The following is a 26306-nucleotide window of genomic DNA, read 5'->3' as shown; positions in this document are numbered from 1 at the left end:
TTTGTAATCCAGCATGTAATTGTGGTGCCTTTGTTGAATTATTAGATGAATAATTTATAACCTTCCCATTCACATATTTGTTTTCTTTCTAAAATGCTTAGTCTTCCTGGTGCTTTGGCTCTCATGGGCCTTTGATAAGAAGAAGTATTTTGTGTGGGAAAGATTATCTAAGCTCCAAATAAGTGGTGTTTTCATCTTCTCAAATCAGACACTTCCATGGTTACCTTGTCATCTTTCACTGCAGTCCCTCTGGCCCGTGAAAAAAATGAGATGTTGAAATTTATGTGGAAATATTACTGAGAATGCTTATTTCCTGAAGAATGAAAATAATATCTTACTGAAGTAAGATATTAAATCATTAATGTAATTGAATTATCAGTTTTTCTTCATTATGTATTTCTCACGAGAAATTACATTACCTACATTGCATTTTTAATTTGAAGTGATAATGTTTCCTGTAGTCGAAATATCAAGTCCATTATGATTTTGTATGGCAGCCAACAGAAGGTAAGGCAGTTTTTCTCAAGGTGTGGTCTTTGAGTCACCTTCATGAGAATCACCTGGGATCCTTGGTAGAAATGCAGGCTCCTAGGCCCCTGACCATCCAAATCAGAATCCATGGGGACCAGGCCAGAAATGTTCATTATTAAGAAGGCTGTCAGTGGTTCTTATCAAGCTGAAATCTGAGAACCAGTGTTGTGGTGGTTTAGAGTTTAGATTTGGAGTCAGGCTAACCTGGTTCAAGTCTATCTACCATTTACTAGCTGAATGACCTTTTCAGAGAAGCCTTTCAACCTCTGTAAACGTCCTTCCTCATTGGCAGGAAGGTAAAATAGTACTCTGTAAGGTTGTTTTAGGAGGCCAGTGCCTTATCCGTTAGGCCACTGGGGCTTCTGTAAGGTTGTTTTAAAAATAAAATGCGATAATGCAGGCCAGTGCATTGCATAGCACAAAGCCTGGTACATATGAAGATTTGAGAAAAGGTGTTATTTTTGATAAATTATGGTTGGAATAGTTATAGACCACGATAAAAATGTTTTCATTTGGATAAAAAAATGAAATATTGCCAGTGAATTCTAAACATTTTCTGCACGTGTACTGGTTATTTGTCCAGAGTTTATTGTTTCTTTATGTCCCGAGATAGCTGCTGACTGTGCCTGGGTCAGTTGTTTTCAGTTCTATGAAGTTTGTAGTGGCCTAAAGGCCAGTGTAAAGTGTAAGCCCCACATGTTTTGCATCAGTTAGGAAGATTACAGGCTCTTTCCATTAGGTAAATAACTTATTTGAAGAGTTTTCAAATGAAAACTCTTTGAATTAGTTTTTAGGCCCACGGGTGAAGGGTTCTGACAAACTACTTTGCATTTTAATAAATGATGCTCTCTCAGAGAACAATTTGCCTCTCCCTCAAAGGAGTCCTCTCTGCCTTATCGGTCGTGGTAGGCAAATTGCAACCATATGTCCTATGCCTTCTCCCGACTGTAACTGTGCTGGCACTAGTGGTATTTCTGTGTCTCAGAGCTACATACCTGCTTCAGGTATGATGAGTTTCTGATGGCTGCACTAATAGACTGCCGACAGCAAACTAAATAGTGCTGATGCACTCCATCTCATGTTTTCGTTAAGTTGAGGCTTCCTCCTGAATCTCTAAATTCTCAGGACGGTAAACCACATTCAAATGGACTTACAGTGCGAAATGAAAATGAACAAATATGACTTTATCTAAAAGATTACAAACAGTAGAGCAGGTATTAACCATCACCTAGGTAATTTAAAATCGAGTCTTTCGCAGAGATGACTGATCTAAATGACACTACTTCTCTTCTGTGCCTCCGTCATGCTTCCAGGGTAAGTGATGGAGGTTTTTCCTGAACAAAAGTGCTTTCATATCAGTGAGGAATGCTTTTAACTGTGAGTAACAGAGTACGGGACTAATAGTAACTTAAACAAAGGTGTTTAATTCTTTTGCATAATAAGCAGTCTGGAGAAGGTGGTTGCAGGTTTAGTGAGAAGCTACCAAAATCTGGGCCTTCGTGGTTCATGGTTATCTTTCCAGTTCTCTTGGCTTTTCCCTTGTGGCGGCTGGGGCACCAAGGTTCCCAGTAAACAGAAAGGGGCAGGAGCAAAATTCTATGTCCTCCTGAGGCTGCCTTTCAAGGAAGGGAAGTGTCTGAGCAGACGCCTTATTCTGATTAAACAGAGTGGTGTCACATGCTGCCCCTGATCTATCCTGGTTGAAAGAGGATGGAGTCGTCACGATCATAGTAGATCAATCATAATTCACTCCCTGAAGCTGAGCTGGGGGCTTAGCTTCTGCAGTATCAAGGGGATACTACCGACTGCCTGGCGAATCCAGGGTTCTGTTAGCAGCTAAGAAGGGAACTCACTGTTGGGTAGACAGTGAGCGGTGTGTAACCGCACTGTGCTGTTACCCCCAAAAGAGTGAGTGTAACAAAACTGTCCATTTTTAAAATGCAGATAGTGGGAATATATGCCTCACTGATGTCACAGAGTTTGGGGAAGAGGAATCGTATGCTTCATACACTAAACATTCGAATTCCTAGCTCTATCTTCCAATCCATGTTCTTCTGCTATCCTCCTTGGCATCTTAGTGAATTTGTCTGTTCAGTAAAATCTTCTTAAATGTCAGGTATCTGATATTGCCCAGTAGATGAGAATTTTCCACTATTTTATTTTTTTCCCTGAAGTCAGTAATAAAGAAAAAAGAGGACAAAATTTTACTTGGGCCTGAGGCCACTTTGCCGCAGGCTAGTCTTTTGTCAAATAAATGACTCGTATTACCTTGACCTGGGTACATAGCAATTTCTGTTATATTTTGTTCTAGCATCTTGATTAAAAACATGTTAGCTATGAAGCAGTCATTCATCTTATCAAGGCAAAATGCATTAATTATATGAAGACTTAGGGAGCATTTCTCACAAAATAGAACAGTAGCGTTCATTCAGGAAAAACGTAGAGCCTGGTGCCGAAATACATCATTTTTCTGTTTTTCCTTTCACTTATTAAGTTATGATTCTGTATGTACACAGTATCTTGATTTGTTTAAATTACATGGATTCTAGGCTGCTTTGTAAATTTCAAGTCTGCATTATGCATGTTTTAATAAAGAATGAACTGCGATTCCCGGGGAAAGCTCTGGTTCGGCCTTGTCACACTTCCAGATGTGCACCTGGTCCTTTATTATGTCTCATGTAAAAAGCTAGTGGGTATCTTTCTGACAGCACCTTGTTAATCAAGATACAGTAAGATGTATACATATATATATATATACACACACACATAAAGAGTAGAATTGTAATTATGGTAATGTGGCAATATAGCTTAAAAATGGAAAACAGGCCAGCAGCCTCGCTGTTGAAATGTGAATACTGTGTTTCTCTTTCATTTGCTGTTGTCTTGGAACCTAGCTGTTTATGCAGTGCTTTCACCTTCTGTTGCTTGTCTAAGTGCCAACTTCTTTCCCAAAGGTGTTCAGTGACTAATGCTTTGGTTACAAGCCAGAATATTTTATAAATGTCTATTTATAGGCAGCTCTTCTACAAGTCTTAATTAAACTTTAATGTCAAGCTGAAGTTTACTTCTAGAACCTCTTAGTTTCCTTTAGTTGTAACGTGGTTCTAGAGAAGTAGAGGGGATGTGGGACAGCCATGTTCCCGCACGTCTTCACTCTGCCCTTTATCACAGGGCCACCAAGCAGATGCGTGCTTGTGTAACACAAAGGTTTACAACACAAGAATAAGTCAGCCATCCCCTCAAACACTGGGAGGAATAGCACATTATGACGGAGTCAGATTCTTCCACCCTGAAATGATAGCCATGATTCAGAAGAGGTACTGCCTTGTTACTTATCATACATCCTTCCAGAAATATCCAGCTTCTCAAAGCCGGGGATCGGAACTAGAAATGCTACATAGGGACATTTTCTTCATTCCTTTCTCCTCGATGTCTTTAGTACCAGACAAGGAATTATGAGGTCTGGGAGATCGTTTCCTCTAAGGCAGCATCGGGTGCCATCTGAAATAATGAAGCTTCTGTTATTGTCAGAATAATACAGGTTTTAAATATAGTAATATGATGTGGTACGCTTATTTTGAAACTAATTATGCTCCTCAGTCAGACTGCCCAATGGCAGAGCCAGCAAACTTTTTACTTGAAGGGACAGACTGTAAATATTTTTAGGCTTTGTGGGACAGAGATGTCGCAACTGCTCAACTCTGCCGTCATAGGGCAAAAGTGGCCACAGACGAAAGAGCATGGCTGTGTTCCAATAAACCTTTATTTACAAGACCAGGCAGCGGTCCCAATTTGGCCTTCAGGCAGCAGTTTTCGAACCCCTACTCTCTGGTATGCTTTCTTTTATATGATAATCCTGTAGGACATTTTTATTTTTTATTATTTAAATATAGTTCCTTTATATTTTATTTTTTTAATGTAATTTGTTAGTAAAATTTAAGCTGGTTGCCAAAATTAGCCAGATTTAGAGTTTTTTTTCAGGAATTAGTCCTGGGTTAATAAACCATAAGGGCCTGCTCATAGATAGACAGACAGACTGACACAATGGAATTATGTATATATGTTTACTGGAAAACTATAAAGGCTCCAAACTGTAATTGCCAAAATTCCCAATGATAGTTGAAAGGATAAATAAAATGTGGCATATTTACAAAAATTAGTATACACACCAATGAGAAGAAGAAACGATTTACAACTCCATGCATCAATATAGATTAAACTTAAAAACAAAATTTTGAGTAAAGAATGTTGGATACTCCAAGATTACATACTCAGTGATTCCATTTATATGAAATATAAAACTGGGCAAAGCCAGTCTATACTAGTAAAAGCAAGATGGTGGGCAGGGCCAAGAATTGGAAGGGGGCACAAGGGTATTTCTTTGGTGCTGGCAATATGGTTTTCTTGATCTGGGTGCTGGTTTCACACATGTATCCAGTTTATAAAAATTTGCTGAGCTCTACACTTAGGTTGTGCACATTTTTCTATATGTATGTCCTACCTTGATAAGAAGGTTTAAAGTGAAAAACAATTAGGATAAGAAGGGAAGAACTTTTAGGTATTAAGTGAAATGTCCAGTTTCTCATAGATATATTATTAGAAGTATCAAAGTAGGGGGAAGTGTTCAAAATTATAATAATTTGGTTTGTAGATTCTGAGGCTCATAATAATTTGCTTCTCAAATTCAAACTCAAACAGTATCGATGTTGCCATTAATTTATTGGTCAACTCAATAGTTGTATTGCCACTAAAACATTAGGTTATATGGGCGGGGTATAGATCACATGATGTGGTAGTAGTAGATGTTTACTTTATCTTAATGAAACATTTGGAATTTGCATACCGTCACAGAACAGATAAGCATGGCTCTAATTTCATAGAATGTATAATGAGTTCATGAACTCTTAACAGTCACTTATCCAGTAATTTCCTCAATCTTTCAGACTTTTTTTTTTAGTGTTATCCAGCCCTTTTTAATGTTTGATACACTTACATACCACACATATATTTTCAACACTGTGTTGCTAGCCTCTGAGAAAACAGTGATATTCATGACCTGGCACCTTTTCTCCAAGAGAACTTATTCTAGTGGTGAGAAAAGCCAGACAGTGTGAACATATTGCATTAGAGGGTTGCCCAGTGTGTGGGAAAGTGGCAGAGAGAGAAGCCATTTCTGTTGGGGAGGATGCAATGCTGGGTGAAGGGGCTTAGCAATAAGTATCAACTGGAAGAACTTCTGAGGACTCTTAACATTGACACTCAAGCTGAGTCTTGAAGAACAAGTATAAGTTAACCAGATAACATGAAGAGGGAAGAGGTTGAAGGCAGAGGGATGGCTTGAAATAGGACACAAAACACAGGTGTTTGGACCCCTGTTTGTAGGTGAGCATGGCTAAAGGGAAGGAATGGGTTGTGCAGTGGAAAGTAAGGCACGACCAGCTCTTGCAGGCTGCATCTGCTGCACTAATCAGAACTCTATCTTGAAAGCACTGGAGGAAAGGAAGCAGACACGTGACATTATCAAGTTTGCTTTCTGCAAAGTGACCACCACCCGCCCCCAGTAGTGTGAAAATTGGAAGAGGACTTGACAAATCAATTAAGAGTATAATCCAAGTGAATGCCAGTTCAATCATGAAATTTTCAGATGTTCTTTATTTAAGAAAAGAAATTTTAATCTTCATTCAGCTCAACCTAAATAACTAGAATAGTACAAAAGCAAGAAGCAACATGCCTTTGCTACCCCCAGGCAAAATGGGTCCCCGCTCTGGTCCCAGAGCCCTTCGTTCATAACTCTTTTCAAGTATTTCTAATATCTGTTTACATCTGTTTATAAATCTGCCCTTTATAAGCTCTACAAAGCTGGGAATTTGTTATACTATTTTTGTATGTGGGAGTAATAGATGTAACGATTGTTACACAGGGGCTTTCAATTAAAATCACTCTTCATCTTCAAGTAATGCTTAAAAGCATCAATCTTGAAACTTGTTCTTTAACTCTGTCCTTAAACATTCTGTCTTAAATCAACTCACAAATAACTACTAAATGCCTACTATGTGTTTAACATTTCCATAAATAGTTTATTCAAACACAAATACAGATGTTGATTAGAATGATACAATGTAAGCATTGTTGAAGAAATGTTTTCTAAACTCTAGTTGCTAGGTGAATATCTTTCTTATTGTTATGATTATCCTCGTCTGATATTTTGCTTTGGGTCATATTCTTCTCTGGTTGAACTAATTTGTTTTTAATTTAAATACTTTGATATCTAAGAGTGTCTGTTTTTGAGGACAGCTTACAGAATCATGACATTCTGTAGCAGGTTCTGAGCTCTTCTAACCATCTAATCAGTAAAGGGAATGGGTTGCCTTGAGACTTTAGAACATTCTAGCTGTGATACCTTGAATACATTTCTTAAACCTCAGGTTCCTTGGGGTTTCATGGAATGTGCATGAGTCATATCTTCACTGAACAGTAGTTATTATTACAGGTGGGGTGACTGAGTCTTTAAAATGCTAAATGACCTCTCCCCCGGAAGAACGGGGGCCAGAGCCGGAACTTGAACTCACTTACGTGTTTGGATTTGTAGCAGTGTTCCCTTTCCAGTTCACAAGATGGTGAAACACTTCCGCAGTTCTATTTTTAATTTGGTCTAGTTCTTGGTAGAGGTGACCAGCCTGCCTTAAGAAATTCTTTCTAGTTCAACAGATTTTAGTGGCACCCACGTGCTGGCCATAGCAGTCCTTTCCCATGCCATGCTCACTTCCACCAAAGCATCCTCTGTTTTGGTGGAAATAGTCATTCTCCTTTGGCTTTGGCAGCAGCTAGTTCAATGTCTACTCAAGAATGAAGAAAGAAAAAAAAAATCTTTTCTTTTAGGAAGATATTTTGAAATAATGAGAAAAATATGCTAAAATGATAGAAGCAAGAAGTTAAACAGAAAGCAGACTAGTTTAATTATAACTAAATTAGAAAACTTTTCCTGTGTAATAACTAACTGAATTTATCTGAAACCTGGGAAACTGAGTTCTTTTTACAATGGATTTACATCTACTTGCGTGGGGTCATCTCCTATGGCTGTGCTTCCAAATTAGTATTTTATGTTCAGGATACATAAATGAAGAGATGGGATTTTTAGTTCCAAACGAAAACTAAATCGTACTTAATTTTTAGGCCACATGAAAATAAAACCTATCTTGCTGTTGGAAGTATGAAGACATTAATGTTGAACGTGTCCTTATTTAATGCCGGAGATGATGCGTATGAGACAACTCTGCATATCAGACTACCCACTGGTCTTTACTTCATTAAGATTTTAGATCTGGTAAGAATCGAAAACTACAGTAGCATGATACTACATTGATATTTTACTTAACTTTTAAAGAATGTAAATGTATAAATCACTTTATCATTTGAGGTATAAATATTTGGCGTATGAGTCTTAATATTCAGACTTATCACTCGGGCTTCCAGTAATTTTTTTCCTCTGTGCCCCTAATCAAAATGGAAAGTTCCTTGGGATCTGACTGAGATCAAGAGAGTCAGCTTCCTGCTTACCAATGCTACTGTGAGACAGAAGCGATTGTCCAGTTATCCAAGCAAGCTGCCCGGGTGTCATTGCTTTTCTCACTGGTACAACCTCATCTGGTGCTGTGATGGTGTTCCTCATGGTTGGGGTCTCTACACGGGCCATATTGGTCCTTCATGCTGGGCTCCCAGAGTTACTGCTCTGCATTTTAAGTTCACGTACACTGTCTCGATCCCAGAGGACCTCCAAAATGCTAGAACCAGCGTCAAATTCCAAAATCCTGGTGTCAACCAGATTGTAGGCAAGTTTCTCCTTTCCTGCAAGAGTTTGGAGCACCTGGAGACCTTTTCCTTTTTTTTTTTCCTTTTTACCACTGTGCCTCAGTCATGAGCACTTAAATCCATCAGTGAGGTATTAATAATGTTAAATTTGAAAGAGAAAAGTCTCAGTCACTTTCTCCGTGGATGCTCCTCTGCCTCTTAGAAAAATTTACCCACCTCTTATCCAGAGACCATTTCTTCACACTAAGGACATTTAGAAAGGCCTTCGACCTCTTATAAATATCTACTACCCACTTCCTCTAGAGCTTTGGGAGCCTGTTTGCAATGGTAAGAGGGAAAACTCAGTTATTCAGGGAAATATACATCTGTGAGATGTATATAAATTTATATTTCCCTGAATATTTGAATATATATATAATTGTGATTACAGTTATAATTAAATACCTTTATCACACTCTCACAACCCAGACAGAAGGCAGCCAATGAAATATAGACCTTATGAATTCCTTGCTTTGTGATTTTTCAAGGAACCTTGAGTTAGGGAACACAGAAACATGGTTGAAAGCTACAAATCCAGGAATTATTCTGTGGAGACTATATGTGAATATTAGAATGAATCTATACTTGTACACACATATTTATGTAGTGTATTTATATTCCTATTGATTTATCCCCAAAGTAAACAGAAATTAGTCTTCCAAGAAAGTATTCAGGGATGATTTTCTTTTCAAAAACCATCCTTAAACATATGTTATGAACTTCTCATTCCTTACCTACTTAAACCAGTTATTTCATTTTCCTTTTAGGAGGAGAAACAAATAAACTGCGAAGTAACAGACAGCTCTGGCATAGTAAAACTTGACTGCAGGGTTGGTTATATATATGTAGATCATCTATCAAGGGTAAGCATTTAGCATTTATAGTTTTTGTTACTGACATGAATATAAAATATTTTCTGTTTCCTTATGTTTGTGCTGCATGCAAATAATTTGTTGTTGTCGTTTTTATTATTTACTAAGAGTAAGTAGCTAAATGAAATAAAACCCAAACCAACTGGGCTTGAGATCTTTGAGATTGTGTTTATATTCTTGGCAATGTTCACTGTTTAAAAGAAAGAAAAAAAGGGGGCGGCTGTTTGTGTCAGGACGGGCAGGTGAATGTGTCAATCAATTCCGCTGCCCAGCCTCACCCTTCCCCAACACTCCCCCAACTCCACCCCGGGTGGTCCTATCTGCCAGGCATGTCACCTGTCCTCTACTAAAAGGTGTTTCTGGCAAGAGTGCCCACTCAAGTTGTTAAAGCATCTCTAATTTTGTCAGTCTGGACCTGCCTATCTACATTCAGAGGAGGCTTTGTCTCTGAACGTCACTCGTGGAAATGCTGCTGCTTTAAAATTGCCACAGACCCGACAGCTTCCCCGTAGTTCTCTGAGTGAGGGTTAGCCTATGCTTGTAGGACATCATTTCGTATCTGTATTTCACAGAACATAAATAATAAGAAAAACTAAAATTCAGATTGTAAAAACAAACTTTAGATTATTTTTATTTTTTTATTTTTTTTTACATCTTTATTGGAGTATAATTGCTTTACAATGGTGTGTTAGTTTCTGCTTCATAACAAAGTGAATCAGTTATACATATACATATGTTCTCATATCTCTTCCCTCTTGCGTCTCCTTCCCTCCCTCCCACCCTCCCTATCCCGCCCCTCCAGGCAGTCACAAAGCACCGAGCTGATCTCCCTGTGCTATGCGGCTGCTTCCCACTAGCTATCTACCTTACGTTTCGTAGTGTATATATGTCCATGCCTCTCTCTTGCTTTGTCACAGCTTACCGTTCCCACTCCCCATATCCTCAAGTCCATTCTCTAGTAGGTCTGTGTCTTTATTCGTGTCTTACCCCAAGGATCTTCATGACATTTTTTTTCTTAAATTCCATATATATGTGTTAGCATACGGCATTTGTCTTTCTCTTTCTGACTTACTTCACTCTGTATGACAGACTCTAGGTCTATCCACCTCATTACAAATAGCTCAATTTCGTTTCTTTTTATGGCTGAGTAATATTCCATTGTATATTTGTGCCTAGATTATTTTTAAAATGAGCGTTCCCTATGTTTTTCAGACAGATATTAGCTTTCTTCTGGATGCCAGCTCACTCAGCAGAGCAGAAGAGGATCTCAACATCACAGTGCATGCCGCCTGGTATATTTCATTATGAAAAAACAATTGTGTTAAAGGAAATGAACCCCTGACTTTTGGGGGGAGAAAAGGGGGGTGACCTTAGGGGAACCATGGAGCTGTGTTCCATTGTCTGCAGGAGAAAACTTCCTTATGTGATCTGTTAAACAAACAAAAAACCCTTCTAACACAGGGTTTTATAGCATAGAAGCAAATAACAGCATAAATAATGAGAGCAAATTTCTGCCAACTCTGACATAAATATTTCTTACTACTGCGTCTACTTTTATCCCCGCTCCTCAAAAAGCATTTTTTAAACCAACCTCCAAGTACATTAGGTATACATGGGGCGTAACTAGTTCCCTCTGAAGAGAAGTTTTGTGCTGACTGGATTCTAAGACGGTGTTTTCTATTTGCTTCTGTAGTGAAAATGAAGGAGAAACAGGCAACGTGAAGCGTAACAAAGTGACTTTAACAGTACCTCTCAAGTATGAAGTCATGCTAACTGTTCATGGGTGAGTAGATATGGAGGACTCCTGTAAAATTCTGAGCTGATTTTGAATTCTGTTGCTTCTTAAACTACTGGTCAAAAGCCTATTTAAAGTTTTTTAAGAAAAGGTCATGTGCTGTTTCTGTCTCTTAACAATTACCTCGGTGTTGCAGCCCATTGCTTAGGTGTTCGTTATTTTAACCCACTCTGTAGTCATCACTGAGACCACCTCAAACTAATGCCCCAATGGAGGAGATTTCTTACTGGAAAAGCCCAATAGGAGGCCACGTCCAACCATTCAGCGGTACGCCGTGCAGGCCAGGGCCCCAGAGTGCCAGCGTGCACTTTGTATCATGCTCAGTGGCCAGGGCAAGTGTGAAGTTCAGAGAAGTGGAAGGTTGGCCAAATCGCCCTTGTGCAGACCCCGCATCTACCTGCGTGGCAGATGAATTGAGATACAAGAGAGCCGGCTCCCTTGTCCCCTCTTTATATCCGTGAATTACAGAGTTCCATAGCCACAGCCCCGCAGTCACTGATTCCTCACAATTTTAGTAATTGTTTGAATGGACCCTCCTATGACTCAGGAAGGAGATGTGAAGAGAAGGAATTAAAGGAGTATCATGAAAACCTTTCATGATTTTACTGGAAATTATTGAGCCTACTAATCTTTGTTTAAAACCACATTTTTAAAGCAATAGACAATATGAGACACAGGACAAATAGATGAGCTCTTCTAGTTGCCCTAACTATAAAGCATCCCTAGTCATTTTTAACCACCCATAAAGGTGGCATATAGTTATATAAAAATAGTGTCCGAAACTGATGGAACTGATTCTCCAGTTTGTGAGAGAAAACCAGCGGAGGAAAGAGGAATCCATTCAAGGGCGAGTAGTGGGGAGTAAAGAGAAGTCAGTTGCACGTTGCCTGGGTTCGAATGCTTACCTCGCCTCGCCTCCTTGGTTCTGTTATAAGTATGTCCTCCTGCTTTTCCGTCATCCACATCTCATTTTGAGCAAGGGATGCTCTGCAACTGTCAAGCTGCCTAAATCTACAACATTGGAATATTTCTCATTTCTTTCCTTTGTAAAAGAGTCTCTAACATATTACCTCATATTAGCTGCCAAATATTAGCAACTTGGGGAGTCGGGATTTTCCTAGAAAAATACGTCTTAAAGTTCATTACTGACCGTGCGTGTGTCTCATCTCAGGTAAAGGAATGACAACCTTGTACCCTAACAAAAATTTGCCCTACTTCTTGATGTTTGAATTGTTCCCCAGACTTGGGGTCCATTACAAACAGCCAGCAGGAACTGGGCGTGATAAGAAATCACTCAAACATCTGTCAGCTAGATTGAAATACAGGAGGATACTGGAGCCCTAGGGAAAAGCTAAGAATTTATCTCATATTCGTCAAGTTTGTGTGAAGCATTTGAGGGCTGAGAGAGAAGGAATGGTCACTAGAGTGAGCCAGGCAGTATTGGGAAGGCAAAGGATATTGGCGGGAAGAGAAATGATCACCCCAGTCAGAGCACGTGGCTTTCTAATTTCATTACATTTTCCCTAAAATTCTTAGCTTTACAAGAAACCAAAAGTATTCCATGGTACTCAGAGGCACCTGTCGTCTGAATGATGGCATATTTAAGGGATATTTAAGAGATATGCTATATTTAGACTAGAGAGAAAGACTGTTTCTAATACCTCATCAAATAAGACAGTTAAATTAAATCTGAATTCATTTCTGGCAGGTTTGTAAACCCAACGTCGTTTGTGTATGGCCCAAAGGAGGAAAGTGAGCCTGAAATGTGTATGGCAGAGAAAATGAACTTCACTTTCCACGTAAGAAAAGTTGATTGTGCTGATATTTGTAGCAAACTGAAAGAATGTTACTGATGCATTGCTCCAGAGGACATCATATCTGTGTGGCATCCCTCAGCTTTGGGCCACCTCAGCTGGCTGAGGGCGAGAAGGGAGCTGCAGCAGGGCTCATGCCCTTGCCTGGTGGGCCCCTGCGCCTTCTCTCCCATTCATCTTGTCCCTGTTATTGAGCCCACTCTCCTTATACTACCTCTCCTTACAGTAAGTGCCTCCTGGGAACAGAGGTAATGCCTGAAATAGGCAAAGTTATGGGAGGAACTGAATCTGCTAAAGATGCATGCAGAAATCAGAATAGGTCAAGAAAAGGCATCTTTGGGTGCAAATCAGTGAAACCTCTTCGTGGTCCAAGCTTCATACAAGTCCTAACCTTACCAAGTAAAGGAAGCTTTTACCTCCGCATCTCCATTTAAGGTCTGCTTGGTCAGCCTTTCAAGCCATTGGTATATGACCCATGACAAGTGATCCATCATTTACTGAATAATCTTTTTAAAAAGGAAAGAGTATCATCATCATCCAGAAGTATTAACATACTAATAGAGAGCTAAAATTTCATTAAACACTTTTTACCGTCAAACTGAAATTTTTGTTACAGCATGGGTGTTGATAATGAGCAAATAATTGGAGATAATGTCCACATTTTTTGAACCTAAAGCACTGCTCACACATTCTCAAGAGCTATATAACAATCGACAGACTGTGAGTGAATCTGCATTAGGTACATTATCATATTTTGTAAGGCAATGCTTTTCAACATGTGTATCAGAATCACTTGAGGTGCTCATCCAAAATGCAAACCCCTGGGCCACTGCCCCAATCTGTGGAAGAAGAATGACCTCAAAATTCTTTTGAGTCAATACTCAAGTTGTTGTTACACTAGTATACCCTAGTGTTGGAAAAATGTCGCCCTCTACTTTGAAGTCCCCCAAAATGCTCCTGTCACAGTCCAGTGGGGGTTTGTACTCTGATAAACAGAAACTGAGTTGGACTCTAGAAGGCCTATTTATTACGTTGCAAATAATAGTTCACAAGTGTTGTCTAGTTAAATTACAATGGAGTGACTGGGCATGGAGATTCTTTCAGTCTGTAGGCTTGGTGCCTTGTCCAAGTATGAAGATGTTCTTGGAGGTCTAAATGTTATTAGGGGAACATGCATAAAGAATATTGTAAGTGAGCTTGGTTATTTGCTGGCGTCAGGAAGACCTTGTCTAAAGGTCTGGGCAGTGCTGGGTCCCCATTGCTGACATTGCCTTTTGCAACTGCCCTTGTGCTTCCAAGGCCTGGCAGTTACCACCTGTCCCAAAGCCCAGGGATACTCTCTCTCTATTTACATCGTGTGCGTTCAGAAGATTATTGCAGGTCTTTGAGTCATGCTATTTCATTTAGATATTGTAGCACATCTTTTTTCTGACTTACTGTGTTGGTTTTATAGTTCTCAGGAGGCCATATTTTGGCCCAATTTCCTTCTTCAGCGTTCTGCAAACCCCAGATTTATCAACAGTAATGAAGTATCTTCCCCTTAAGCATTATTAAAAAACTGGTTTTTTTCTAAAACCCAATAACCTACCCTCTTCTGATTTTATGAGTGCATCAGCATTATAATTTTCCTGAATTTAAAATATTTTTATTCACTTACTGCTGCTGATTATCCTCTCAGCACAGAGTGACTTTGTGAAACCCACATAGAATTTAGAATTAGAATACCTGGGTTTTGGTCCCGCTTCTTGTCACTTTTTAACTTTCCTCTTGGTTACAACGTTAACACCTCAGCATTTTCCTGAGATGGCAAATAATAAAATGTCAGCCCACCTCATGGGATAGTTATAAGGACAACCGATCATGGTTTTTAGATCTATAATGTGCCATACCCAGGTACAGTTGGCCCTTGAACAACACAGGTTTAAACTGCACGGGTCCACTTACATGTGGATTTTTTTTCAATAGTAAATACTGTAGTACTACACAATCCACGGTTGGTTGAATCTGTGCAAACAGAGAAACCATGTAGGCAGGGCTGAGTATACATTATATTAGGAGTTTCAACTGTGCTGAGGTCAGTGACCCTAATCCCCCTGAGTGGTTCAGGGGTCAGCTGTATATTATTGATGTCTTTTTCCTCAGACTACTTCTGCGGTAGACCATCAGTGTAGACAGTTTGGTCTAATCGGCACCAAAAGGAGAGGTCTAGGAATAATGACTAGTTATATTATTAACAAACGTTTTAAAGTTCTGACTGGATATTCTGTCTCCTTTTGCCGTGCAGCTGCCAACTCCAAACCCCCACCATTATAAATGTTATGTGAAATATATGGGTTCACCTGAAAAGTTCATTGGTATCTGTACTTCTATAAAAAGTATTTTTTGAGTGTTTAAGTTTTCTTTCTCCTTATCAGGTTATCAACACTGGCCAAAGCATGGCTCCAAATATTAGTGTGGAAATAACGATACCAAATTCTTTTATTCCCCAAACTGATAAACTGTTCAACATTTTGGATGTCCAGGTAAAAATGTGTTCCTTCCTTTATTCTAAGTAATATTGCTAAAACGGAGATTTCTGCTACTTCAGTCACACTTAGTCTAAACTACGAACGCACCATGCATTTACCGTGCACACTCTGAATATCGCATTAGAATGGCAGGATTACGGTGGAACCTCTACATGTGACTCAACACAATAAAAGAACTATGCTGTACCATCTTTGGTAGATTTTCTTTGTGATAGGGACCTGTGGAAGTAATTTAATTGGTGGAATTCTCCACAAAGCTTGAGACCACTGTTGAAAAAGCAATACTTCAGCCTTTTATTAATACTCAAATAACTACTTAAGAATCAATATTTTTGTGTTGATGATTCTATCAGAATTGTTTTTACGTTCCCAGTTTTGAGACAATCGACAAAGAAGCCTACTCAGTAGATCTGATATATAGTCCTTAAAAATCTTACTTGAATCCCAGATTTAGATGGTAGGGCATGCTTTTAGAACACTTTGTTGTATGTCTAAAGCCAAAGAAATGTTCAATATAATGCTAATGTTCAAATGTCCATTTTTCATATTGCCCTGATTTCTGTAAAGTTAAGGCCATTTGATCAATTTGGGACCTATATCCAACCCTTTAAAATTTTTCTGGGTTTTTGTTGCGTTTTTTGCTACAGAGATTTAATCTCTCCCACATCAAAAAATATTTTCACACAATTTTATAAGTACTTGATATATTTCAGGAAAGGTAAGCTTTAAAAGGTAAGTTTTAAAGCCATGTAGCTGTTGTTCTTTCCAATATTGGATAAGATTTTTCTTTCTTTCTTTGTAGACTACTGTTGGAGAATGCCATTTTAAGAATTACCAAAGAAAGTGTGCATTAGAGCAGAAAAAAGGCACAATGGAGACCCTGAAAGATATATTCAAATTTTTATCAAAGACTGATAAGAGGCTACTGGTAAGTTTCAATTTTTCAGGTTGTAGTTTTTGCTTTCCAACCTACAGAACTGAAACACTTAAACCCATGAACCAAGGGGTTTTGAACTGTCAGTTGAGTATAGGAGAGAAGCCAGTTCAGGTAATGTTCTTGTGTGTGAGGAACAGGCATGATTGGAGAGTTGAGAGACACCCAGGGTTAAATATATACAACATACTTTCATTATTTATGCAACAAGTGCCCAATTTATGCCAACCAGACGTTGTGTCAGACCCTTTGCGGGTCAAGATGCTGTTCTCAGCTGAACGGCCTTTGTGGCATGAAATTAATTTTCAGTATTTTCATTTTAGTGAATGTATGGGGGAAAAAACCCAAGAAAGGCCTTAAAATGATCCAAGTTTTACAATGAACATAGAACATGTAACGTAGCAAGACTCTGATTAGGTGTCTTACTTTTTCTATCCCAGAAGATTAAGTTCATAAGAATAATGAAAACATGTGATCTAGTTCGAATACTTTGTTTTTGTTAACTTACTAAACATTTGTGTTTTGTTTAAAACAAGATAATTTTTTAAGTGCCACTAATGAAAGCATATCTTTAATTCCATGTTTATATCAAGATAAATTTCTGCAAAATGCCACTAAGGGGAGCAGATCTTGAACTCCACGTATATTTAGCCATCTAAATATTTAGCCATCTAAATATTCAGCCATCTAAATATTTTAGCCATCTTTTTTTAAAATGTTGAAATTTTAACATCGCTCTTTTGTATTCTTTTCAAGTACTGCATGAGAGCTGATCCACATTGTTTAACTTTCTCATGCAATTTTGGGAAAATGGACAGTGGAAAAGAAGCCAGTGTTCACATTCAGTTGGAGGGTCGGCCATCCATTTTAGAAATGGTAAGTCTATGATACAGTGACAACTTTGTGGAGAAGACTTCATATAGAATCTACAAACGCGACCATCTTATACAGGTAGGATGTCACGTAAGGAGGCATTCAACAAATTAAGACGGTATGAATGAATGTAAAATCTGGAGTGAAACTCCAGAACTGTTTCCATTTATCACTACAAAATACACTGTCTAAATGACATGGCTTTAGTAATTAAACAGATTACTAAGACTGTAAATAGACTATAATTAAGAGATTTTAGAAAGCATGTCCAACTATTTATGAACCTTGATCAAATTAGAGAAGTTAGCTGCTTTAACATTTCATCTATCCTTAAAATTCTTTCCAAATTACTTTATGCTTAAAAACCTACTATTGTATATCGTATACATTTATTAATATATATTTGCTAAAAATTAAGACTTCCAGAAAATCAAACTAAAACATCAAAATTTATCAACAACACTAAAATACAAACACACTTTTAAGAAGATGAACTTTGAAAGGTTGAATTAAAAATTAACTAAATACATGTTGGACTTCTTCCTAAGAAGCAGTATGCATATTTATGAGAAGTACTTTGAGATCATTGGTTTTATCTGGAGTTCTGTTCTTCAGTTTCCTTATCAGATTAATATGGGTAATATCTCTTTTTCAGGGTTGCTGCAGATTAGATGATTTTCATAAAGCACTTATTGCACAGCACATAATAAGCCAAAGGAAATGAGAGCTATTATGTTTTGTTAAGAGGAGTAGTTGAAATTACCGCAAGGTGGTCAAGAGGAACACGCACCAGACAGGGAAATAAGAGCTGTCTGTTTTAGTTACAAGTTATTTAAACTTTTGCAGCCTGCCTTCACACTCTCTTTGAGGTCCAGGTTTCTCAACAGTGGGCACTAGTAGCATTTTGGACCAAATGCTTCTTTGTTGTCAGGGGCTGTCCTGTGCATTGTAGGATATTTAACAGCATAGCTGGCTTCTCCCCACTAAATGGCAGTACACTCCCCCTCCCAAGTCCTGCCAGCCAGAAATGTCTCCAGACATAGCTGACTCTCCTCGAGGGTACAGAATCATCCCTGTTGAAAAAAACTGCTCCAGATAAAGTATATATTTTTAGCCCTAAAATTCGACATGTTCTCTCCAAAATGTTAAATAACCTTTACACAGTAGTTTTAACTTTTGTTGGTCATAGTGTCCTCTTTAAGAATTTGACAAAAGAATATATCCTCATCTACCCTAATGAACGCACATATGAAAAAATAAAAAAATCTCGATTTTGAATACAACTTCAAAGATCCTTAGAGTCTATGGAGCCTGTCCACAGATGCCCAAGCTCTGGATTCTGGGTGATAAAGCCCTCTGTTAGACAGTAAAGCTCTGAGGTCAGCCACTGATTTTATTTTTGAATGTTATAAATATTTGTACCGGATTTTTTCATTACGATATTTGGTACACTAATCTGTATTTGATCAGAGCAGAAAGATGACAACACTATTAAGAAAAACAAGCCCAAATAAAATTAATTTGAGGAAATGTTTATCAGACAAAGAAAGTCTTCTTTGGGAATAAAAATTCAATAGCTAAGGTAAAAATACACTGGTAATTATCAAATAGTATTTATACACTGGTAATTATCAAATAGTATTTAAATATTAACTATTATAAGCATTTAAATCAAGTTCTCTGCAAAGCAGCCATGTTTAATAAAAGGATTTCAACAAAATGATGCCATATAAATTAATACCAAGGACATGCCTTTGGAACCAAAGGAAGCATTGCATTGCAATTAACTACAAATGGTGAAACCGGAGAAGCTAACTTGTGAAAACCTTTAGAATAGAAGTAGTTTCTCATGATTCTTACCTGCTCTGTGTTTTCATGAAACAAAACGATGTATCAGGCTACAGTGATCTTTTTTTTTTATTTATTAAACAGGATGAGACTAGAGCCCTGAAGTTTGAAATAAGAGCAACAGCTTTTCCAGAGCCAAATCCAAAAGTTATTGAACTAAACAAGGATGAGAATGTTGCACATGTAAGATTATTACCTTTTTAACCAAAACATTGTGGGAAAAAATATTGCTAGTGTTTGGTCAGGAAAATCATGGCAAGCCTAATATACTTTACAGGGGATTGGTATTTTCTACAACTGCCAGGAAGGCATGACATAGCTCTTTCAGGAGGTGATTTTGGTAGGATGGATTGGAGGAAGAACCACAGATATGGCCCATTACACACCCTGTTTCTGCTAAACAATTACCAATGTTTCCTATGGTTTGTGTTAGACCAGCAAGAGAATGGGATGGGTTATTCTGAATACTATTGGGGATCGTGGAGGGGCTTCAAACGAAATAGAGGCAAGGTTTTAAAGTGGTGTTTCTTTATTTTGGTTAATTTATGTAGGTGCTACTCGAAGGACTACATCATCAAAGACCCAAACGCCATTTCACTATAGCTATTATTTTAAGTAGCTTGCTACTTGGACTTATTTTACTTTTATTGATTTCATATGTTATGTGGAAGGTAAGCCTTTAATAATTACCATTGTTAAACCACTCAAAATGCCATTCTTGATCTCCTCAAAGCCAACTTGTGACTCCCACGTTACTAGATTTCAGCATTTCAGTATTTTTAATGTTAATTCTTATACTGATTGATTGCATATTTCTCTTAACTTTAGTACCACAGTCTTTCTAGAAAAATATGCCTTCTTAAAAGATAACAACTTACTTATCTTCAACAAATGTTCAAACTATAACAAACGTTTTGAAAGATGTTCTTCCTAACTAAGCATTGGGCAAACACTGCACGTTATATGTTGAATTTCAATTTTGGAGAGTGCGTGCATCACTGAGAAATCCTGCAGTAACAACAAAACAATGCTCTTTAACCCAGTATTTCCCAAACTAATTATTTCCCAAACAACTAATTTTTACTGACTACAATTGACATTGACTCTTATTATACTCATATCAAATAGCTAATGTTCATGACTAATGCTATTTTCAGGCTGGCTTCTTCAAAAGACAGTACAAGTCTATCCTACAACAAGAAAACAGAAGAGACAGTTGGAGTTACATTAACAGTAAAAGCAGTAAAGATGATGATTGAAGACTTCTTTCAAATTGAGAGAATAACAGACTCAGGTTACAGTATACTAAAACAAATTTAGACATTGTTTACAAGAAACCGTGAATTTTGCCTCAGACTTCTTCTGTGTACTTCTTTTAGTCATGACCTTGTGACATGTTATGTCTTAATGCAGATGAAAAATCCAAGCAGTGATTATTCTAAGAGAAAATAACTCCAAAAGTAATATTTTAATATATCCAAAAAGATAATCTTTCAGCTCTTAAATGGATAGAAAAACACTAAAGCATCAGCTTATCCAAGATAAGTAATCCCTGGACAATACCTTGAAATGAGTGCATCTGAATTAAAATTATGTTGAAGTAAACAACTCGGCTGGAGAAAACTTGGACTTTGAGGTATCATTCCTTTAAAAGAATGTGCTGGCTTTGGTAAAATTAATTCCACCAAATAGGTAAGGACTCATTTCTAATAGATCTTTGAGACTTGTTTGGAATATGTTCTCTAGAAATATTTAGCAGAATTTTTGAAAGGCTGTTCTCAAATTTTCTAATGAATAGAAGAGGAACATTATCATTTTAAAGCATATTTTATCTTTAAAGACATTGATTTGTAATATATTTCCTATAACCTTTGATCAACAACCATCTATTCAGCAGTCTATGAATACTATGGCCTGATGAGCAAACTTCAGACTGAAGTTATACACTGGTTTGAGCTTAATGGGATAATTTCTGGCTAATTATTGTTTATACAGCTATGGATTTTTTTCTTTCTGTACATATATATATATATACGTAAGTTTTTAAGAGAAAATATGTTTATATAGGTATAAATCCAGTAAGTCCTTCTATAACACAATTTTATCAAGGGAAAGGTACTGAAGAGGAAATTGTAAAAATCCATCTTTAATCAAATTTTTTGTTTATAAAAACAACAGTACTTAGAATTCTAATTTATATTCTAAAACAGATCGAATGTTGCACTTTAGCTGATATATGTAAACTATGAAAACTGTACCTCACTAATTTTTAAAAATCAAAGCTCTGCAAAGAACATATTGGGGACCAGTATTTCATACAAATTAGATACTGTTTAAAATGTTGACTATCAAATTCAGCAAATAAACAAATTCTTGTTTGGATGTTACTCCTTTCTCCTCAAATGTAAGTATGAAATGTGTTTTCACCAGTACTATAAGAGCGTTCTCTTCTTCAGGGAAATAAATAGAGAAGCAAATTTAACTGTAAAATTGAAAAATATAGATTTAGCTTGTATCAGGTAAAAATGTGACATCAAAATTTCCATGTTTTAGTGATGACTGAAGTATTTGAAGTTTTTTGTTGGTGTTATCTTAGACTTTTTATAATGAAGTAGTTTTTCTGAGTCTAAAATACCTCTTCACTTGCAAATACAATCACTTTTTGTAATATTTATTCATGCATATGAACTAAATGCTGATAAACACCAGAATATAATTTCCTCTGATTTGTCCCGATATGAAGGTTGTGGCCAAATTTTCGAAATCTGTTACGGGAAGTGATAGGTTAGAGGGCAGTCTTTACCACTATGGAAGAGGATTACTTCATAGAGGTCCCTGCCAACAGCTGTCTTCCTCAGACCACTTAATTCCTGTAAGTTATCTGTTCACAAATTGGTGGCTGGAGAATGAAAAATGCACAGAAACTTGTGAAGGCATTTGAGCAGCGGGACCCAATGAGCACGAAAGCTCCTGCATTCGGGGGTGTACCAATAGAAATTAATTCAATTTTAAAGAACCCTTTGAACAAAAGATACTATTTTTTTTAATGATTAAAAAACAAGTAGTTCTTTCAAGAAAATGTCTAGGCTCATTGGTGGAAAATCAAATCCAAATTTAGAATTGCTTCCTCAAGGATGATCCCTGAGGAAATTTAAATTTTGTTCCTTCCTACTAGAAATGACACCATTTCAGGTAGGATTCTAACCAGTTAGATAGTTTGAATAGTTTATGTGTATTATGGATTTCAAAACCCTACCACTTTGAGTTTTCAACTTTCAGAGACTATTCACCAAAGTGGTACTATAACTTTTTTAAAAATCCATCTTTTTTCTTTTTGGCAAGTAGTCTAGGTATTAGAGAGCTTTTGAAAAAATAGTACTATTTCTGGTTGTATCATTTCCTAGCTGTGTAATTTAATACCGCTGGATTACGTACCTCATCAAGAAATCAGGACAGTCTTTCTTACATGAACTCTGTGGTCTGTTGGCATCAGGCTATAGGAAATTTAACATCAGAATTGATGGACTCAAATCCAGGAATCCAAATTAGTTCATTTTGGAATTAATCTAGGTTAAATATTGATATATCATGTTTGTTTAAATTTCAAGTATATGAAAGATTTACTTTCCATTCCAATAAATACTTTCCAAAAACCAGAATTTAAATCGTTTTGTATATATTTCATGTCTTAAAGCCTAGAAGCTAATTTTTAGTAACATCAAAAATAGCAATTTTAATTTCTTTTAAAAATAGTTTTTTCCTTACTAAAGTATCTGTTTAAAACATGACAGTATCCCTTCATATTAAAATTCTAATTTTCACATTCCTCTTATAAACAAGTATATCTGTTTAAAACATGACAGTATCCCTTCATATTAAAATTCTAATTTTCACATTCCTCTTATAAACAACTACATGTTACTTTGGAATCATTCGTTTCTTCCATGCTTTTTCCATAAAGATTGATAAGTCTTGGGTGTACTCTGTAAAGAATATAAGAATATGTATGATTATTTCATCAACCTATCATTCTGTTATTTTTCACACATAACCCCTATCGAATGTGGTGCACAATACCAAATAGAAATCTAATGCTAGCCAACGAGCATACATTCATGGCAGAGCTGCCATCTAGGAAAAAATGCAGGGCCTAATAAATCAGCAGCAGTAATTCCTGTAAAGCCCAGTCACCCACGCATGTAGAAAGCTCACACCTAGCAGGCTACTCAGGGAGCCCTGCACACTTCTTCTACCCACGGAGTCATAATGCTTATCAACAATAAGTTTGCATGTTCCCAAGCCTGTTTGTAACCCATTGCTCTTGTTAATATGTAAAATTGTTCTTACGTAAAGTATGCTTTGGAAAGACGATAAAAGCAAACTGCTGAACACAAAGTGTTTGTTACAGTATTTGTTGTGGGTAAAAGGAAATTTTAAACGACTGGGGGATTAAATTGTAACCATCTGCTATTCAGATGGCATCACAAGGTTTGAGATCTTAATCCATTTTTTAAAATTCAAAATGGAAATTGTAGACGTACATTATCTGTATAGTTTGTGAAGAATGGTAATTCAGAATGCCAACGTAGAGACTCATAACCAAAGAAAATGCTTTGGTTCTACATAACAATTAGTGAATAAATACAGTTACACTTCTTTATTTATTAAAATTGTACATGTGTCTTTTTATGCTTCCCTGACTTACGAATTTAAAACAATATTAGCCCAACTGCCTGTTTTGATAGTTATAAGGCAGCAACTTCCATTTATATGTCTATCAGACACAAAACTGATAGTACAAGATGGTGAAATAATTAGACTTACCTAACATGGACCTCTGATGCAACTTCCATTAAATCACCATCTACATTCCAAGGGAAACTGCTTCCTGTAGCAGTTTCATGTGGTACGTCTTCTTCCTCTGGATTGTGTCCACTGCTGTTACTCCTTGGGTGAACTTTTACTTCTTCAACAGTGTAAGTCTCAACAAATGGAAAATTAAACTAAAAAAAACAAAAAATAAATGCAAATAATCTTGGTACTTGCTTTATCCCTAACTGTAATGCAAACTAGGAAAGTTCACTGTGCTCTCATTTGCAAGTAAATATCAGTGTGCATGCTGATGTTTTCATAGCTTTGAAACCCTAATTAGTTCCAATTTCTTTGGAAGAAGGAGCCCCTTTTCTGCTTTCCTAGCTCATTTAGATCTAGCAGCTGGCAAACTTGTTTTATGACAAATAGTATATGTCCATGAAATTGTATACAATAATTTCCAATAAAAACTAAATCTTTAATATTGGTCTGTTGTTATAGAGGATTTATATAATCCACTGACTTGATTATTGTCAACTAGTTTAACTGATGTAGAGCAAACTCTAGAATAAGTTTCACATTTGGAATTTAATTACGAAGAACTAAACTTATGAAGGTAAAAAGAGAAAGTCCATCCCATGTGATTTTGACAGGTATTTGCCTGTCTCATCCTCACTTTAAAGATGGACACAAGTGGCATGATAATTATGGTTGCTTACTGACCACTCTAGCATGGTACAAAGTCAGCTTCATATTTCAGTCTTTCTTGGTCATGCTACCCAAAGCAACCTACAGATTTAATGTGATCCTTATCAAACTACCCATGACATTCTTCACAGAAATAGAACAAATAATCCTAAAATTCATATGGAACCATAAAAGACCCAGAATTGCCAAAGCAACCCTGAGGAAAAAGAACAAAGCAGGAGGCATAACCCTCCCAGACTTCAGACAATACTACAAAGCTACTACAAATACTACTACTAATCAAAACAGTGTGGTACCGGCACAAAAACAGACACATAGATCAATGGAACAGAATAGAGAGCCCAGAAATAAGCCCACACACCTGTGGACAATTTAATCTTTGACAAAGGAGGGAAGAATATACAATGGGGAAAAGACAGTCTTTTCAGCAAGTGGTGTTGGGAAAATTGGACAGCCACATGAAAATCAATGAAGTTAGAACATTCCCTCACATCATAGACAAAAACGAACTCAAAATGGCTTAAAGACTTACATATAAGACATGACACCATAAAACCCCTAGAAGAGAATACAGGCAAAACATTCTCTGACATAAATCATACCAATGTTTTCTTAGATCAGTCTCCCAAGGCAATAGAAATAAAATCAAAATTAAACAAATGGGACCTATTCACACTTATAAGCTTTTGCACAGCAAAGGAAACCATAATCAAAATTAAAAGACAACCTAAGGAATGGAAGAAAATATTTCCAAATGATATGACTGACAAGGGCTTAATTTCAAAAATATACAAAGAGCTCATACAATTTAATAACAACAATAAAAAAATCGAAAAGTGGGCAGAATATCTAAATAGACACTTCTCCAGAGAAGACATACAGATGGCCCATCGGCACATGAAAAGATGCTCATCATTCCTAATCATCAGAGAAATGCAAATCAAAACTACAATGAGGTGCCACCTCACACTGGTCAGAATGGCCCTCATTAAAAAGTCTACAAATAACAAATGCTGGAGAGGGTGTGGAGAAAAGGGAGCCCTCCTACACTGTTGGTGGGAATGTAAATTGGTGCAGCCACTATGGAAAACAGTATGAAGGTTCCTCAAAAAACTAAAAATAGAGTTGCCATATGTTCCAGCAATCCCATTCCTGGGCATATACCCAGACAAAACCTTAATTCGAAAAGATACATGCACCCAGTGTTCAAAACAGCACTATCTATAGTAGCCAAGACATGGAAACAACCTAAATGCCCAACAACAGATGAACGGATAAAGAAGATGTGGTACATATATACAATGGACTATTACTCAGCCATAAAAAAGAATGAAATAATGCCATTTGCAGCAACATGGATGAACCTAGACATTATCATACTAAGTGAAGTAAGCCAGACAGAGAAAGACAAATACCATACGCTATCACTTATATGTGGAATCTAAAATACAACACAAATCAACTTACCTACGAAACAGAAACAGACTCACAGAGAACAGACTTGTGGTTCCCAAGGTGCGGGCAGGGGAGGGAAGGATTGGGAGTTTGGGATTAGCAGATGCCACCTATTATATATAGGATGGATAAACAACAAGGTCCTACTGTGTAGCATAGGGAACTATATTCAATATCCTGCAATAAACCATAATGGAAAAAAATATAATTATTATATATATGAATCACTTTGCTGTAAGCAGAAATTAACACATTGTAAATCAACTATACTCCAGTAAAAAATTTTTT

The 26306-nt window shown here is 37.0% G+C and overlaps 2 protein-coding genes across 2 annotated transcripts in view; one reads left to right on the top strand and one right to left on the bottom strand.

Annotated features, from left to right (window-relative positions):
• Positions 1–24342, top strand: part of ITGA4 (integrin subunit alpha 4) — an 86510-nt gene extending 62168 nt beyond the window's left edge. The window contains exons 18-28 of the mRNA XM_067741330.1: positions 7705–7855; positions 9147–9242; positions 10464–10543; positions 10945–11034; positions 12755–12845; positions 15275–15382; positions 16191–16316; positions 17079–17198; positions 19128–19226; positions 19595–19714; positions 20201–24342. Coding sequence (XP_067597431.1) covers positions 7705–7855; positions 9147–9242; positions 10464–10543; positions 10945–11034; positions 12755–12845; positions 15275–15382; positions 16191–16316; positions 17079–17198; positions 19128–19226; positions 19595–19714; positions 20201–20302 — 1183 coding nt within the window. The 3' untranslated portion in view covers positions 20303–24342. The remainder of the gene's footprint in view (positions 1–7704; positions 7856–9146; positions 9243–10463; positions 10544–10944; positions 11035–12754; positions 12846–15274; positions 15383–16190; positions 16317–17078; positions 17199–19127; positions 19227–19594; positions 19715–20200) is intronic.
• Positions 14500–26306, bottom strand: part of CERKL (ceramide kinase like) — a 155264-nt gene continuing 143457 nt past the window's right edge. The window contains exons 12-14 of the mRNA XM_067741332.1: positions 23868–24046; positions 22881–23026; positions 14500–22783 (exon numbers count right to left, since the gene is read on the bottom strand). Coding sequence (XP_067597433.1) covers positions 22945–23026; positions 23868–24046 — 261 coding nt within the window. The 3' untranslated portion in view covers positions 14500–22783; positions 22881–22944. The remainder of the gene's footprint in view (positions 22784–22880; positions 23027–23867; positions 24047–26306) is intronic.

Source organism: Pseudorca crassidens, chromosome 6 (genome assembly GCF_039906515.1).
Source record: "Pseudorca crassidens isolate mPseCra1 chromosome 6, mPseCra1.hap1, whole genome shotgun sequence".
Classification (NCBI taxonomy): Eukaryota; Metazoa; Chordata; class Mammalia; order Artiodactyla; family Delphinidae; genus Pseudorca; species Pseudorca crassidens.
This window is presented reverse-complemented; position numbering and strand designations above follow the sequence as displayed.